The 18731-nt window shown below is 38.0% G+C and overlaps 1 protein-coding gene across 4 annotated transcripts in view; it reads right to left on the minus strand.

Moving 5' to 3' along the window:
• Positions 1 to 1509: 1509 nt before the first annotated feature.
• LOC132267344 (ultraviolet-B receptor UVR8) overlaps positions 1510 to 18731 on the minus strand; it is a 114463-nt gene continuing 97241 nt past the window's right edge. For 2 of the 4 annotated variants that reach the window (XM_059768501.1, XM_059768498.1), the window contains 3 exons: positions 8581 to 8666; positions 8139 to 8194; positions 1510 to 1888 (listed from right to left, as the gene is read on the minus strand). In XM_059768501.1, the coding sequence (XP_059624484.1) occupies positions 1802 to 1888; positions 8139 to 8194; positions 8581 to 8666 (229 nt within the window). In that variant the 3' untranslated portion in view covers positions 1510 to 1801. Of the gene's footprint in view, positions 1889 to 8138; positions 8195 to 8579; positions 8685 to 18731 lie in introns of those variants that run through there. The other 2 variants (XM_059768499.1, XM_059768502.1) reach the window with 2 other exon arrangements.

The raw sequence follows: 18731 nt of genomic DNA on the forward strand, positions 1-18731 counted from the left end.
CTCAAGCTCAAGCAGCCACACTTATTACTGCTGGTGGGTGGGTTTTCCCTCCCTTCTTCCCACAGATAGCTGCAGAGTTTGTTAGTAATATTAATCTAAAGGATGGTAATGATGAAATTAGTTGGATTCATGGTGAATTCAGTTTGAAGAATGCTTGGAAAGCTTGCAGAGCTAGAGGGCAAATGGTCAGTTGGAAGGGGTTGTGTTGGACTCATTGTAGACCAAGGGTTGCAGTGGTTTTTAGTTATTATGCATAATAAGAACTTGTCCTTTGTTAATTTGCAGAGAAGTGGGTTTCAGGGGCCTACACTTTGTCATAACTGTTTCAAGGCTTTAGATTCAAATAATCATTTATTTTGTTCTGGTGAGTATGCTATTCAAGTGTGGCAATAGGTTGTTCTTCGTTTTAATATTACTGATAGGAGATTTGAAGAGCTTAGTTTGTTTGTTGATTGGATTATTGAAGGTTCACAGGGTAATGGCATTAGGTCCAAGCTTTTCAAAGGGCTGTTTGTTGTGTATGTGTGAAAGATATAGATGGAAAGGAATTCAGCTTTGCATAGGGATATTAACTACTGTTGTTGCTGCAAATGAGATTGTTTGGGAAGTTTTAAACTTCTTTTCTCTTGGGCTTGCTGATATACTTGCTATTTTTAATGTGGTGTAAGCTTTCATATATTTCAGTTGGTTTTTGGAATGGATTAACTCCATTTCTTTTTCTGTAAAGAGGGGTATGCCCTTTTATTGTATTTGTACTATAACTTTTATCCTTTTCTTTATAAAATCATCCCATTCAGGAATTAAAAATATATATATAATTGATATGTATAAATATTTTATTTATTCAAGATTTCAAGAACTAATTTTTAAAGAAATAAACCGAAAAGGAAAATAATATGTATACCTATAAATAATAAAACATAATAAAATATAAGAACTGATCCTAATTGATTTTCCCCCATCCCCAGTCCAACAAATCAATCCACAATGAAAAAACGCCATATCTACTTTTTCTTCCTTCTATTTTTCCCCCTTCCCAATTCACGATTACTCCACGGTCTCAGTTGAACTTAAAGATAAAAATGGTACATTTTAAGAGATTTAATATTGCAACCAAGGAAGTCATCTTAGGGTAACGTGACAAGACATCCTAACTTCAACTCTCTCCTCTTGAGGTCAGATTCAAGGGTTCTCTTGATGATAAGTCAAGGATATAAGATAGGCATCAGCATCTCGGAATTTTTTTATGTGACAATTACATTTCAAGAGTACTCTTATGTTATGTTTGGCGACACGGAATTGACACTTGAATTTGGGATTGGAGAAAATTTAGTACAAACTAAACTCTCTCCAATTTCAAATCCAAGGCACGAATTTGGTGCTCCTAAACATAACACTAAAGCACTGTCGCATTCTACAGTGCATACCGTTTCTTTCTTCACGAAATCCAACCTCAAGCAGAGACTAATAAGAATGAATAATAAAAGATAAGGTAAGTAAAACCAAGAGTTTGTTGCCAAGTAAAAGTTTCGCTTTCCCATAGATCTTGGGTTTGTGAAGATGTAACTTATATAAAAACAAGCACAAGTAGATCAAATATAGGACTATAACAAAAAAATGCAGTAGGGTTATACTTTCCCTCTTTATGCAGAGTGGGAACATAAGAATCATGTTAACAAGAATGACACAGATTTACAGTGACGATGATGAGGACATAAAATTTGTTTCACTGACATTGTTTGGTTCGAGAAGACGGCTGGGGGGGGGGGGGGGGGGAGAAGTGGTTTGACTAGCAGTTAGATCAGACCTTCACCCTTTTCGTATCATTTTCAGGGACGCTTGCATCATTTCCATTCCCACCCACTGAAGTGCCTATTTGCCCTTGGACCTGCACATAAAATGATAACACAATTATATTTGGAACACTGCAATGTAACAAATCACTAAAAACAAAAGTGCTTAGGGGAGCAGTGTGGAAGAAAAGAAAGTTTCCATATCGAATCCTTGGGAGCACATATATTATGAAATATAGCAAACCAACTCCCATGATAATGCAAAACTCAAATCTCTCTTACAAATTCTACATCATCAAAGGTGGCAAACCACCTCCAGATGATGCACAATTCAAATTTCATAGCAATATAATTTTAAGTTTCATAAATATCAAAAAGAGAAGAAAAGGGATAAATAATCAAATACCAAAATAAGAAAGGAAGAAAAAAAAAAAAAAAAAAAGGTATAAAAAAGGGTATTTTCAATTTAATTTTCACAATATGACAAGGTCTAAAGGGATAGTTCTGACTATGGTTTTGTTAGAGGCATAGAGCTATCTATTGCAAAACTTTAGGTAAATTGCCCCGACCTCCCCTGTGGTTTTGCCTTCATTACCTTCAAATTGAAGTTCTTGCAGAATGGCTGACACCCTTATCAACTGCTAATGGAAATAAAGTTCATTGTACAATTACCAAAATACCCTCAACTTTCTAATGCTTTTATAATTAACAAACAAATATGTGATTTTATATGTGTAAACATTACCTCCACCACCACCACACCAGTACTATTGCTATTTGTCGGGCACAACAGAAGTGAAATTCAATTTAAAAAGAGAGAGAAGCAACTCCAAACCACAACACGAGATTTACATGGTTCACCCAAACTCAGGGATATGTCCATGGATGAGGAGATTCCACTATAATCATGTAGAAATATTACAACACTCGTACACTCTCTCTACCCATTGTACTCACACCCTGGAGAGGTTGCCTTACGGGCTACATGTGATGTAGGCATAATTTCAAATTTCTGCAAGTGAAATTTGTGTTTTTCAGAAACTTTTCATATTTTGAAAGTTTCCTTATTTTGAGTAGTTTTCTGATTTTCATCAGCTTTCCTTTTTGAGTAGTTTTCTTATTTTCATCGGCTTTCCTATTATTATTTTATTTTATATTTGGTAGTTAGCTAATATAAGGTTGGGATTGGGGAGGAAGAAATTCTATATAATGCCTTGTAATTGTTAAGGTTTACGGTTTAGTTGAAGAACAATGTTACCGAACACAATGACAACCCGAACAAGTCACAAATAGCACCGAGAAACCCTTAGCAACATTTCTTATGCTAAGGGAATACCCCAAAATAGAGGTCCAAATCTAGGAAGAGAAATTAGGCTTTTATATCATGTTGTAAATAATGAAATAAAAGTGAAAAAAGAAAGCCCACAAAGCAATCACACACAAACACAAGATTTTTTTTTTTTTTCTCTCTTCCAAACAACCCTAATCACCATGTCTGATGATGTACCTAAGTCCAAGACCAAGACCTTTGAGTCCCAAGTCCAAAACTCTCAAACACACTCAGTCCAGATTACCACAATTCGGCTAAATGGTGAAAACTTCCTCCGCTGGTCCCAGTCCGTGCGGATGTACATCTGAGGCAGAGGCAAAATCGGCTACCTGACAAGAGAAAAAAAGGAACCGAAGCCTGAAGATCCATCCTACTCGACCTGGGATGCAGAGAATTCGATGGTGATGACCTGGCTGGTGAATTCTATGGAGGAGGACATCAGTTCTAATTATATGTGTTACCACACAGCAAAAGAACTCTAGGACAATGTCAACCAGATGTATTCAGACCTGGGAAATCAGTCTCAAGTCTATGAACTAACGCTAAAACTCGGAGAGATTCGTCAAAGAGATAACAGTGTTACAAAATATTTCAACTCTTTAAAACGTTTGTGGCAGGACCCTGATTTGTTCAATGATTATGAGTGGAAATCGCCTGAAGATTGCAACCATTACAAAAAGAAGGTGGAAGACAACCGCATCTTCAAGTTTCTCATTGGACTCAATGTCGAGTTTGATAAAGTGAGAGGCTGAATAATTGGACGACAGCCCTTGCCTTTAATTGGTGAAGTCTTCTCCGAGGTTCGAAGAGAGGAAAGTCGCAGGCTGGTCATGCTTGGAAAAAAGTTATCAAATGGTGTTGTTGAGACCTCTGCCCTGGTCGCATTTGAAGTGAATATTGGCAGGAAACATAATGAAAAGCCCCGTCTTTGGTGTGACCACTGCAACAAGCCTCGCCATACCCGTGAAACCTGCTGAAAAATTCATGGTAAACCAGCAAATTGGAAGAGTAAGCAGGAAGGCAAATTCAACCGAGCCCCATCAGCTTATGAAGCCAAAGCACTTCCCTTCAGCAAAGAACAGATGGATCATCTTCTAAAATTGTTGAAATTCAATTCCTCATCTGGTACTCCTAATGCTTCTCTTGCTCAAACAGGTAACAACCCGAAGGCCTTATCTTGTCGTTCAAATTCCAGTGTTACCCTATGGATCATTGATTCAGGGGCTTCTGACCATATGACAAGTTTTTCTCATTTATTCCAAACTTATTCACCCTGTTCTGGCTTTGAAAAAATCAGAACAGCCGATGGTTCTTATTCTCCTGTTGCAGGCAAAGGTTTGGTAAAACTTTCAAAAATTATTGATCTTAAGTCTGTCCTTCATGTCCCTAAGCTTGCTTGTAACCTTTTATCAGTTAGTAAATTGTCCAAAGACTCCAATTGTCGTGTTATCTTTTTTGAATCCTACTATGAATTTCAGGACCAGAGCTTGGGGAAGACAATTGGCAGTGCTAAGATGATAGATGGTCTCTACTATTTTGAAGATGATATTTCAAGTAATAAAAAGGCTCAAGGTCTGAGTAGTTTTCATTCTATCCCTGTTAGAGAACAAATAATGCTATGGCATTTTAGACTAGGGCATCCTAGTTTCCCTTATCTTAAAACATTATTTCCTGCTTTGTTTAAAGGATTGGATTGTTCATCTTTTTATTGTGAGAATTGTTTTTTATCAAAGAGTCATCGTACTACGTATTCTCCCAAACCTTATCAAACATCAAAACCATTTTATTTAATTCATAGCGATGTTTGGGGCCCTTCTAGGATCACAACTCTTTCTGGAAAAAAATGGTTTGTGACTTTTATTGATAATCATACACGTTTGTGTTGGGTGTATTTAATGAATGAAAAATCTGAGGTTGAAAAATTATTCAAGGATTTTTATATGATGATTGAAAATCAATTTCAAACAAAAATTGGCATTCTTCATACTGATAACGGCACCGAATACTTTAATGAAGTTTTAGGAAGTTTTTTAACAGAAAAAGGAATTTTTCACCAATCCACTTGTGTTGACACGCCCCAACGAAACGGAATTGCTGAAAGAAAGAATAAACATTTACTTGAAGTTTCTCGCGCCATCATGTTTTCAATGAATGTTCCTAAGTATTTGTGGGGTGAAGCCGTTTTAACAGCAACATATTTGATTAACAGGATGCCTACTCGTGTTCTTAACTATTTTACACCTCTTGAAAGCCTTAAAAAATCTTTTCCTGAAACTCGGATTTATTCCAACCTGCCTTTGAAAGTATTTGGGTGCACTGTCTTTGTCCACTTACCTAGTAGACTTCGGTCTAAATTAGATCCTCGGGCTAAAAAATGTGTTAGGTACGCCCCGAATAAAAAGGGGTACAAATGCTTCAATCCGAAAACAAAAAAATTGTTTATCAGTATGGATGTCTTTTTTCTAGAAAATCATCCTTATTTTCAGAAAACTTTTCTTCAGGGGGAGAAAGAGAGTGAAGAAAATGTTTGGGAGATTTCTATTAATATTCCCTTACCCAAACCTATTGTCTCACACTCTATTACTCCGAACATTGATCTTTTTAAACAAGGAAATGATGTTCTAGAATCAGGAAACCCGGGGCCTCCTAGTCCTAATCTGCCGAGCCTTACTGTATCTCCAACAGGGGGAGAAATCCTACCAACGGTTCCAAAAAAACCGAATCCCGAGCTTCTGGTTAATAACAGGAAAAAGACTCATCAAAAGAGTAGAGAGCCTACTATTGTACCTGAGCAAGGCCAATCAAAGGTCTCGAGCAATGACTCCCTGAACACTCAAGATACTCTAATTCCTAACTTGTCTGCAATTGTCCCTACTATTTCTGATAGTACAGAGTCACCTAGCCAAGTTCCTGTAGACCTTGATATCCTTATAGCTGTTAGAAAAGGAATCCAAACCTGTACCCAGCATCCCATTGACAAATACTTGTCTTATGATAAACTTTCCCATAAACATAGGGCCTTTACTTCAAATATTTCTCACTTGTTTGTTCCAAGAAACATTCAGGAAGCACTAGATGATCCGAATTGGAAATCAGCAGTGTTAGAGGAGATGAATGCTCTTAAAAGGAGTGGAACGTGGGAGATGGTTGACTTGCCCAAAGGAAAGAAAACTGTTGGGTGTAAATGGGTTTTCACTATTAAGTGTAAAGCTGATGATAGTGTAGAAAGGAATAAGGTAAGACTTGTGGCAAAAGGTTTTACGCAAACGTACGGCATTGATTACCAAGAGACGTTTGCTCCTGTAGCAAAAATAAACTCAATCCGAGTCTTATTGTCTTTAGCAGTCAATTCTAACTGGCTATTACATCAGTTGGACATAAAAAATGCCTTTTTAAATGGAGACTTGGAAGAAGAAGTGTTTATGAGCTTGCCACCTGGGTTCGAAGGAAAACACGGTAAGAGCAAAGTCTGTAAACTAAAAATATCCCTGTACGGTTTGAAACAGTCTCCAAGAGCGTGGTTTGAACGCTTTGGAAAGGCTGTGAAGAGTCATAGGTATCAGAGTCAGGCAGACCATACCACGTTCTACAAACACGGTGAGGAAGGGAAAATTGCCATTTTAATTGTGTATGTGGATGATATAATTTTGACAGGTGATGACATTGAAGAGTTGACTAGACTGAAGAAGAAACTTGCTAAAGATTTTGAAGTCAAAGATCTGGGAGCATTAAAATACTTCCTTGGAATGAAATTTGCCAGGTCAAGAGAAGAAATTTTCGTGAATCAACGAAAATATGTACTTGATTTGCTTAATGAGACAGGACTACTCGGGTGTAAAGCTGCTGACACGCCAATTGAAGTCAACCTGAAGTTAGAAGTTGCCGAACCCGAGAATATGGTTGATAGTGAAAGATATCAGAGATTGGTGGGAAGACTAATTTACTTATCTCACTCACGCCCAGATATAGCATTCGCAGTCAGTATGGTGAGTCAGTTCATGCACTCTCCTGGTCAGGATCACTTTGAAGCAGTGTACAGGATTCTGAGGTACTTAAAGGGCTTCACCAGGTAAAGGACTTCTGTTCAAGAAACAAGATCATTTGCAAGTGGAGGTGTACACAGATGATGATTGGGCAGGCAGTATAGTTGATAGACGATCTACCTCAGGATATTGCACCTTCGTTGGAGGAAACTTAGTCACGTGGCGAAGCAAGAAACAAAATGTAGTAGCGAGGAGTAGTGCAAAAGCCGAGTTCAGAGCACTCGCCCATGGGATTTGCGAAGCTATATGGTTAAAAAGACTCCTTGAAGATTTGAAGGTTATTGTTTCTCCTCCAATGAGAGTCTACTGTGAAAACAAGGCTGCCATTTCAATTGCTTATAATCCAGTCATCCACGACAGAACCAAACATGTGGAAGTTGACAAACACTTTATCAAAGAAAAGCTTGACTGTGGTATGATTTGCATTCCTTATGTCTCTATTACTGAACAAGCTGCAGACATCTTACCAAAGGACTACACAAGAGACAATTTGAAGTTTTAAAAAGCAAGCTAGCTATGGAAGACATCTACAAGCCAGCTTGAGGGGGAGTGTTGAAAAAGAGATATTCGGTTTTAATAAGACCAGATTTTAGGGGATATGATAGGTGTGTAAATATAGATAGTCAATGACTAAGATTAGGAATTTTTGTTAGTGTACAGCCTGTAGCTTCTTTTAGTTTACAGCCTGTAATTACAGCCTGTAGCTTGCTGTTACAGCCTGTAGTCAGCCTGTAGTTTCCTTTTGTTAGCCCCTTGTATTTCCTATTTAACTAAAGCATTGTAAACCATTCAAAGTACGGCAATATACAGATTCTTTTCAATCTTGAAATTGCCTATTGCATTAAATCATGTTTCCTACATTTTTAATTAGACATGATATCTATAAGAGTAGTAAAAGAAATCCACCTTCCATCAACTTTATTGAAGATCGCTAGATTAACAAAAAAAAAAAAAAAAATGAAAATGACTTACTTTATCATCAGGAACAACTGCATATCTCTCAGATGGTGATAGCCAATTTTTTCCTACTAAGAAAATACAACGAAAAATAAATATTACCAACAAGGTCCAAAATGTTGTGATACACACTTTTACATTAGTAATAAACAAATGAAAGTGATACTAGACAAGCTCAGACCCAAAAGTTTTTCATTGAGGGGGCCAACTTAGTAGGGTGAAAATATAGATATTTTTCAAATTATAACCTATAATGTCATCCCTTACAAGTTACAATAAAATTCTTAGAAAGTGAAACTCTATATGGTATTTACAAAATAAAAGTGTTTCATAACCCACTAGGTTGATAAAATGAGAAGATTGGGAACATGGGTTATATTTCGAAAATTTGGCCAATGCGAACCTCCAAAAATAAGACCTAATAAGCAAATAAAGAGAGATTGACACTATACAACACCTGATGATGGATCAACTTCCGAGGACTCTATCTGCTGTCCACTACATCCATCCATGCTCAAAGGCTCTATAATCTGCGGAATATTTCTTCAAATCCCAAAACAGCTGCCATCAGTAATGACTTTTAATGAAAATAAATAAATTATAATTGAGTACCTTCAGTTCAGACACACAACAACAACGAAGGGACAAAAAGAGAGAGAGATGAGAGAAGAAAACCAGAGCTGGAAGAGAAAACTCATGTTTGCAGAAACAGGGAAATTAAAATATTTCTCTCCAAGCAATAATTTCTTAAAATGGTTCAGAACCTGAATGTTCATGGGAGGAATTGGTACGTACAAAGTAACTAGAACAACTAGCCCACAACAAATAGTCAAGGTCAGAATTATGATGAAATTCAATGGGCCAATTTGGTACCATGTGATGAATATGAAACCAAATTAATTTGTGCTTGTCACTAGGTCTAACTAAAAATAAAATGATATGATGTGTACTTGTCAATTTGTTATTATTTTTTAATTATTTTGGCAAAGACAAAGCAAAATAAAATGGAATATAACCTAGTATTTAAGTTTGGGAATTCTTAAACGACCACATTGGTGGTTTTGGCTTAGAGAATCCCGAAGTTCAGCACAAAAAAAAAACCATAACTAATGGGTTCAAATCAGGTCAGAGGAGTCGTCTTTTAATAAAAATTCATATGCTAATTCAACTGAATCCAATCACGTTCCCAACCAGTTAAATATTTCTCCAAGTGATAATTTCTTAAGATGGTCCAGAACCTAAACATTCATGGGAGGAATCGGTACATACAAAGTAACTAGCAAAAGCAGCCCACAATAAATAGTCAATATCATGGAATGACGTTATTAGAAATGATTTTTAAAAAAATAAATATCAGGAATATTGAGATAGCTTGTAATAGAAAAGAATGAAAAAAGAAACTTCATTGTTAGGCCCTATTGAAGATTTAATGGAGGAATCAGTGGAGGAAAATCTTTCAATTACTGATGTTGTTTCCTATTATTGAAGATTTGGTGTTACTAAAGCAATCAATGTTCTAATTCTTTCCATTCTCATAATTTCTTCTCCTATATAAAGGAGCCTCCACCATTGTATTGTGCATGTGTTGAGAGAGTATTATAAAAGTGATGTAGCCCTTTGGGTTCTGTTCCGTGGATGTAGGCCCTAGTGGCTGAACTACGTAATAATTTTGTGTTTTGTTGCTTTATTTATCTCTTCACTTCTGTTTTATGCTTTACAACAGGTCCATAGGACTAGGTTGACAAATTTTGTAGAACAAAACATGTTCAATGTAATTTTAGTTAGATAAGTTTGTCTTAATGGTGAGTTAAGTGAGAATTACCACCAGGATGAAGATCGAGCTTCTACAAAAGTTTAAACATCAATTTCATCAACAGAGGATATAAAGGTAAATTCATACTATGATGCACTATCACCATATTACGCTCATGCATGCATAATATTCACTTCCAAATTTCGAAGTTTTTCAAAACTTATTTAGAATACAAACCATGATTTTCAAACATGCAAGGATTTTTTTAAGTTCAAATTATTTTCTGCTATGGATCAGTAAAGAAGCTTGTCAATCAAGTCTTATTGAGACCGATTGAGCTATATTGAGGCAAAGATCAAAGCTTACTGGAGTAGTGTCGATCTATTGTTTATACACTGTGGATTGATCGAGGATTACTGTCCAATCTATCAAAGTAACTTGGAGTGTAGCCGATCAATTGAGGGAATGGTGATTGAATGAGGGAATGTGAAATACAATTCCTGTTTGGAATTAACTACATGTGTTTTGAGTTGAACCAACTAGTTTTCTAGGTTGTCTATAAATACTTATGATCTATGAAACCCTAGATAGGTTTTGATATTGCTTTTATTTGTTCATTCATTTTTTTTCAAAAGCTCACATACTTTGCTGGTTCTTATTTACAAGATCATAACCTCATATTCTTCATATAATACATATATTGGAGTTTTCTCTTGTTGGAGAAAATATTGCATCTTTTTGTTTTCAATGTTCATCATACATCCTTTTTCTTTTTCTTAATTGGTACTTGTTGAAATATCTTTATTATTATTATTTCTATTTTTATTAGCTGTTTTTAGCTTTTTATTAGGTGTTTTAAGTAAGAACTGTATAATCATGGGGTCACGTAGATAAGATTCCCGTAATTATGGTATCACGTAGATAAGATCCCCATAATCATGGGATCACGTAGATTTTGGCATACTACTTGTTTTTCCTTGATTTGGTTTCCTTTCTTTGTACCCTATTTATTAAAGATTAAATGTAAAGTTAGAAACATAAAGAACAAGGATGAAAAAAATAATATTAGGGGATAGATAAACATCTCCTTTACTACGAATAATGGTGGTTGAGCCATCAGCTAGACTAACAACTTGATTAACAGGGGTAACGGGAGTAGAAAATGACAAAATTACTGAAAAGTTACTGAAATTGGTAATCGAATCAATTAATTAAAGGATTGGGAATACACTGTTATATATACATCAGAATAATACTATTCTAGGAAACTAACTAATCCTAGAGATACATATTAATACATATAAAAAACTGATCCGTAGAAATCAGGGATTACAATAACTAATAAATCCCTAGCTATTAACAGCCTGTACACGATTTCCTTATACAAGGAAAGAATCATATTTTGCCACACTCCCCCAGCAAGCTTGGAATATGGATGTATTAACAACCTGTACACGATTTCCTTATACAAGGAAAGAATCAAATTTTCCCACACTCCCCCTCAAGCTGGTGAATGGATGTCATCCATTCCAAGCTTGTTGGTTATTCTTTGAAAAACGGTACCAGGCAATCCTTTGGTAAGCACGTCTCCTAGTTGTTCTCCAGTAGGAACAAAAGGAGTACAAATGAGGCCACTATCCAATTTATCTTTAATAAAATGCTTGTCCACTTCAATGTGTTTTGTGCGGTCATATTGCACAAGATTGTGTGCAATATTGATGACTGATTTATTATCACAGTAAAGCTTCATTGGACCTTCCCATCTGACTCTTAAATCTTCCAAGATTATCCTTAGCCGTAGCAGTTCACATATCCCGAGTGCCATCGCTCTAAATTCAGCTTCTGCGCTGGACCTTGCAACCACATTATGCTTTTTGCTTCTCCAAGTAACGAGGTTACCACCTATGAAGGTGCAATAGCCCGAGGTTGATCTTTTGTCAATCACGGATCCTACATAATCCACATCTGTGTAGGCTTCAAGAGTCGGCCCTTCCCCTTAAACAGAATTCCTCTTCCTGGTGTACCCTTCAAGTACTGCAGAATTCTATACACAGCTTTGAGATGTGATTCTTTGGGATTGGGCATGAATTGACTCACAACACTCACAACATAAGCTATATCCGGCCTAGTATGTGACAAATAAATTAACTTCCCCACAAGTCTCTGAAAAGAGCCTTTATCCACGGCCACATCTTCTGGAGCATCACAAAGTTTGTGGTTTGACTCCATAGGTGTCTCAACTGGCTTACATCCCAGCTTGCCTATATCAGCCAATAAGTCTAACACATATTTTTGCTGTGATATAAAAATCCCTTGCTGAGAGTGGGCTACTTCAATACCAAGAAAGTACTTCAGTTTTCCTAGCTCTTTGATCTCGAATTCCTTCACTAACTGTTTCTTCAAGCTCTCCATTCCTTCCAAGTCATCTCCTGTTACTATGATGTCATCCATATAGACCAACAATACTGTCACTCCCCCTGATGCTGAGTGCTTTACAAACAATGTATGATCACCTTGACTTTGCTTATATCCTATACTCACCATCACTTTGGTAAATCTCCCAAACCAAGCTCTTAGGGATTGTTTCAGTTCATACAAAGCTTTTTTAAGCTTACATACCATTCCTTCCTTTTCATTTGAGCCAAACCCAAGCGAAATCTCTATATAGATCTCCTCCTTAAGATTGCCATGTAAGAAGGCGTTCTTGACATCAAATTGCTGTAATCTCCAGCCAAAATTTGCAGCCACTGATAACAGGATTCTCACAGTATTCATCTTAGCAACTGGAGCAAAAGTCTCAAGATAATCTATGCCGTAGGTTTGTGTATACCCTTTGGCAACTAATCTTGCCTTATACCTTTCCAAAGGGCCATCGGAGTTGTATTTGGTTGTGAACACCCATTTACACCCAACCGGCTTCTTTGCTCTAGGCAGTCTCACTAAGTCCCAAGTCTTGTTTTTCTCAAGTGCTTCCATCTCAACCTTTATAGTATTTTCCCAATTCTCATTTCCTAATGCATCGGATAAAGTTTTGGGAATAGGGACTGTATTTAGGCTAGTAAGAAAGGCCCTGTGGTAATGAGAAAGATTCATATATGACATGAACAGATAAAGAGGGTGTTTGGTACAAGTTCTAGTTCCTTTTCGAATTGCAACAGGGACATTATAATCATTTTGTTCAAAGGTTTCATTAGTGTTATCATTGGGTTGAGTAATTACCTCGACATTACCAGGAGCAGATTTGGGTGATTGAACTTGCACAAGTTGAGAGATTGGTGCTCTTTTCCTTGAGTAAATCTGCAATGGACGAGTAGAGTCTTGAGTTTGCTTCCCATGTAACACTCCTTGTGATTTGGGTGTATGAGGCTCGGCTTCTGACCGTGTGTTTGGCTCAGACTGAATGTTTGGGAGTATGTTTGACTCAGATTGATGAGAGATAGGGGCTAGAAACTCAAGGAGAAAAAGATCCTTGTCCTTATCTTCTATGAAAGATGTCTCCCCCTAAAGATAAGGACCGTTAAAGTACTGATCTTGATCGACAAAAGTATCAGCAGACACATAAAATCTCCTTGTCGGAGGATGATAGCATTTGTAGCCCTTTTGGGTGGAGGAATAGCCAAGAAAGACACATTTGAGAGCTCGAGGATCAAGTTTTCCCCTGTTTTGAGAATGCACATGAACAAAGGCAACACAACCAAATATCTTTGGAACAAGATTCTTAGATGCGTTAAAATTGGGAAAGAACTATGTAAGGACCTGCATTGGACTTTTAAAACCAAGGACTCTTGTAGGAAGCCGATTGATGAGATGAGCAACGGTTAAAACAGCCTCCCCCCAGTATTGTTTTGGAACGAGAAAGCTCTTGTAATAGCGAGAAGGTGGTCGTTCTTTCATTCGGCCACCCCATTTTGTTGAGGTGTGCTAACACAAGAGGATTCATGTATTATGCCTTGTTTTTGGAAATACGGAGAGAGAATTTGATTAAAGTAGTCCTTAGCATTGTCAGATCGGAATCTCTTTATCCCAACCCAAACTGAGTTTTGACCATATTGAAAAAAGTTGGAAACACAGAACTCACATCCGATTTATTTTTTAACTAGAAAAATCCAAGACACACAAGTGCAATCATCAATAAATGAGACAAACCACCTTGCCTTCGAAACATTAGCAACAGTGGAAGGTCCCCAAATGTCACTGTGAATCAAGGTAAATGAAACAGAAGTTCTTTTATTGCTGATTTGAAAAGAAGTACGTTTGTGCTTTTCAAGTTCACATACATCGCAATGAAAATTTTCAATGGATAAACTTTTGAATAATGAAGGAAACATTATTTTGAGAACACTATATGATGGGTGACCAAGACGAAGGTGTTGAAGCCATATCTTGTCTTTATTGGATTTGAATGACTCGGAAAGAAATGATAATGGTGACAAACTCTCAACTCTATTTTGTCCATTTGATTCTTCAAGGTAGTATAGACCATCCCTCTCCCTAGCATGTCCAATCATCCTCTTCGTTCCCTATTCCTGAAATATACAACGGAGAGGATAAAACGTCACACTGCAATTAGAATCTGTAGTGAGTTTCTGGATTGACATAAGATTGGTGCATAGTTTTGGGACATGGAGGACATTCTTAAGTGTAAGGTGGTCATTCAAAAAAACATCTCCTTGACCAGCCACGATTGTCACTAATCCATCAGCTATTATTATTTTCCTATTGCTAGGATAAGGGGTATATGAAATAAATTTTTTTTGAGGAATGGGTCATGTGATCTGTAGCTCCTGAGTCAATGACCCAGGAGCTTGAGGAGACTGTATCCGAAGCACTAAAAAAATGAGAAGAGGGGGAAGGAGAGGAAATACCTGAGAACACCAAAGAACAAGTACCGGTTGTAGACGGTTTCTCCAACGTTCCCAATAGGCTCCTTAGTTTCTCTATCTCTTCTTTGTTGAATTCGGCAGATGGGATTGAAAGATTGTCTTCATTGTTTGATTGTGTGGTTGCCACATGTGCCTGTCCCTGTCCCTGTCCTCTTGGCTGTCCACTCTTTTCTGACCAGGCTTTGTTCACAGTTTGAGGCTTGCCATGGAGCTTCCAACACTTCTCCTTAGTATGGCGGGACTTTTTGCAGTATGTACACCACAGAGAATCCTTGTTGAATGGTCTTAACATATCTGCTTGCCTATTGCCTTCTCCAAAACGCTATTTAGAGCCATAATTCTTCACAGCTGTGTTTTTTGACACCAAGGCCGAACTCTCTACTGTGTGAGTTTCAATCATGACACCCCTTCTTCCTTCCTCAGCAAGAACAATTGCAATTGCCTCATTTAAGGTTGGCAAATCTTCTTTTCCAAGTATTTGCACTCTTACAACATCAAATTTGATGTTTAAACCTGCAAGAAAATCATAAATTCTGTGCTTTTCAACAAACCTCTTAAGGATAGCTACATCTTCACTGCACTTCATCTGAATGCACTGATAGTGATCCATCTCCTGCAATAGACCCTTTAAGAGGTTGGAATATTCAGTGACTGACCAATTACCTTGTTTGGTAGCGGAGATTTTGGTCTTGATCTCATAGATCTGTACAGCATCACGTACTTTGGAATAGGTCTGCTTGACTGCTTCCCATATCTCCTTGGCCGTGGTAAAAAACATACAAGTGTCACCGATTTCTGGTAACATAGAGTTCCATAACCAGGACATAACCATAGAGTCTTGTTCATCCCAAACATCAAACTTAGGATCCTCCTCCTTTGGACTATTACCAAGCAAGTGGCTCGGACTATTACCAAGCAAGTGGCTCAGTTTCCCTCTTCCCTTCAAAAACGCGTGGACCATTTGAGACCACTTCAGATAATTTTTCCCGTTCAACTTGTACGCCGCCTGGATATTCTACAATTCTCCTATTGGGACAGATCCGTTGCTTCCAGTTATAGGGATTTCTAAAGTGTTGCTGGTTTCGGTAGATGCTGACATGGTTTAGAGAGAGAGAGGTGGAATCCACAAGTTTGATAACACTGGATTTTCACAGAACAAGAACACGAAGAAAAGGACTAGCAAAGAAGGCCAAGAGAAGACGATTATCCAGAAAACGAGCCTAGAGCTCTGATACCATGACAAAATTACTGAAAATTACTGAAATTGGTAATCAAATCAATTAAACAACCGATCCCTAAAAATCAGGGATTATAATAACTAATAAATCCCTAGCTATTAACAGCCTGTACACGATTTCCTTATACAAGGAAAGAATCGTATTTTCCCACAAAAAATAATGACAACTCACCAGCCATGTGATAATTGGCTTCGGAATCCAGAACCCAAGTAGGTTTTCCAGCTTTAACATGAAAAGCAAAAGGTGGATTGCGATGACCCTATGAGCGGGTGTGCCGTGGGCAGGTACGAGACACTGGTAGGCTACCACACTGGCGAGCTACGGGTGCACAATCCCACATTACCTGGGTAAGGGAAAGATGAAGTGCTTATATGTAAGTGTGTCACTCCAATTGGTATGAGGCCTTTTGGAGTAAAACCCAAGAGCAAAACCGTGCGGGTTCAGATCCAAAGTGGACAATATCATACCATGTGGTGGAGTGGGTCTTTACAAATCATACCATGTGGTGGAATGAGTCGTTACAAATAGTATCAGAACCTGACCCAGCCGGAAGTGTGCCGACGGGGACGTCAGGCCTCCAAGGGGGGTGGATTGTGATGACCCTGTGGGCGGGTGTGCCGTGGGCGGGTGCGAAACACTTGCATGCTACCACACTGGTGAGCTACAGGTACACAATCCCACATCGCTTGGGTAAGGGAAAGGTGAAGTGCTTATATGTAGGTGTGTCACTCCAATTGATATGAGGCCTTTCGGAGTAAAACCCAAGAGCAAAACCGTACGGGCTCAGGCCCAAAGCGGACAATATCATACTATGTGGTAGAGTGGGTCGTTACAAATCATACCATGTGGTGGAGTGGGTCGTTACAGGTACCTGTAGCTATAGTAGCCAGGGAGTAAAAGAGCCAGCCTTGGTAGATAAAGCTGATAAAGCTTCGAACTGCTCTTGAAGCTGACCAATTTGGGATTGTAACTAATTGAAGTCCTTAAAAGATGGTCTAGAAGGAGTCGAAGAAGAAGGGATAACAATCTGTGGAGTAGTATACCCACCCATTGTATCGGGTACTGTGACAGTGCGGCCATGGTGATGATTGCGAGAAAATTTCTACTTTAGCTTGGAAGGAAGCTTAAATCAGCGATCCTTTACATGACCCGTGGCTCCACAATATTGACAAATAACCTTTCCCACTGAAAGTCTAGAATTAGTAGCAAGAGCCATCTGATCAACTGGAGTCTCTAGTAAAGCTACTGGCTGAGAGATTTGACGTCTATGCTCCTAATTGTCAACAGTAGCGAAAACAACATATAAATCAGGCATAGGAGAGGTGTTTATGATCTGAGTTCTAAGAGCATCATACTCAGATCGTAAACCCATCAAAAACTGGTAGGTATGCTAGCGGTCCAGTCTCTTGACCAAAAGAGTTGCAGATTCTTTAGAGAAATCGGAAAGAGGTTAATATTGTGCTAATTCTTCCCACCCAAACAGGAGGTACCCAAAATACTCTGATACTGACAGCTTGAGTGTCTCTTGAGATGCACAAGCAATCTCCTGATAAAGTTCAAAGATATGAGCATCATTGCGGGAGTGGGCATACATCTTGTTAGGGGCTTGCCATAGATGAAAAACAGAAGTGTGAAACATGAACATATTATAGATACGCTCTGTGAAGCACGGACACGAACACGGGTGCGATACGACACAGACACGATAATGCGGCAAATTTGGAATAAGACACGGACACGGCAAGGATACGGCAATATAATAATATATATTTTTATTATATATAAAATTTTAATTTCTCTTAATTTTTAATTTAACATTAATAGACATAACCCATTTAAATTAAGTCCAATCCAAATTTTATTAAAATTCAAGTAATAAATATGTAGCATATTTTTGTATCCAATTCTGGAATTTTTATCAATACTAGAATAGTTTTAACTTTGTAACCAAACACATTGAAAAATAGATAAGATTACAATCTTATCTCCCCAGTCTTCTCACGTTTGACTAATCATCTTCCCTCTCCTCTAGCCAAAGGCAATCTTCTCAGTCTCTTAACTTTCGATCTCCCATGTCTTTCATTTACGAATCTATTTTAGAATATCTGAATGAATATGCAAACAAATGTTCACTCAAAACAATTAAAAGAGATTTTTTCTTTCATTCTGTCTTCGTTCGATCGATCAATCCACACCAACCAAACCATGATCATCAAGTTCTTCATTACCTCTTTGTTGGTTTCCCCTCTTTCTTCCAGTTTCTCTCTCATCCCCTACATCTCTAGATCTAGAGCTGCATTTAGTTTGTTGCCTTCAATCAATCCACACACACAAATATCTTCACTCTCTTTCTTTTAAAGAAGAATCTGAACTACGGTGTCCTCCGGTGTCTCGGCGTGTCTTGGCTGGTGTGTCCGACTTGAAAAAATGAATAAAAAAATAGGACACAGTGAAAGAGTGTCAGACACGTGTCCGAGGCAGGGACATGCGTGGTGTCCGACACTAGTACGGCATCCCTATGACACGTGGCCATGCTTCATAGGATACGCTCCTCCATTGAGTTGAAGATCCAACCCAGAATGGTGCATCTATCGGTGTCCCATGCAATATATTTAGTATATCCGTCTTTTCCGGTTCCTTGACGAGACCCAAAAGCCAACCAGTTTTCCCTTTCCCTCCAATATAGAGTTGAAGAGAACGAGACCAAGATACGAAGTTGCGCTCATTTAAGAGC

Source organism: Cornus florida, unplaced genomic scaffold, assembly GCF_030987335.1.
Source record: "Cornus florida cultivar Cherokee Brave unplaced genomic scaffold, ASM3098733v1 CherokeeBrave_3.0.0_Hap2_Chr07, whole genome shotgun sequence".
In the NCBI taxonomy this organism is placed as follows: Eukaryota; Viridiplantae; Streptophyta; class Magnoliopsida; order Cornales; family Cornaceae; genus Cornus; species Cornus florida.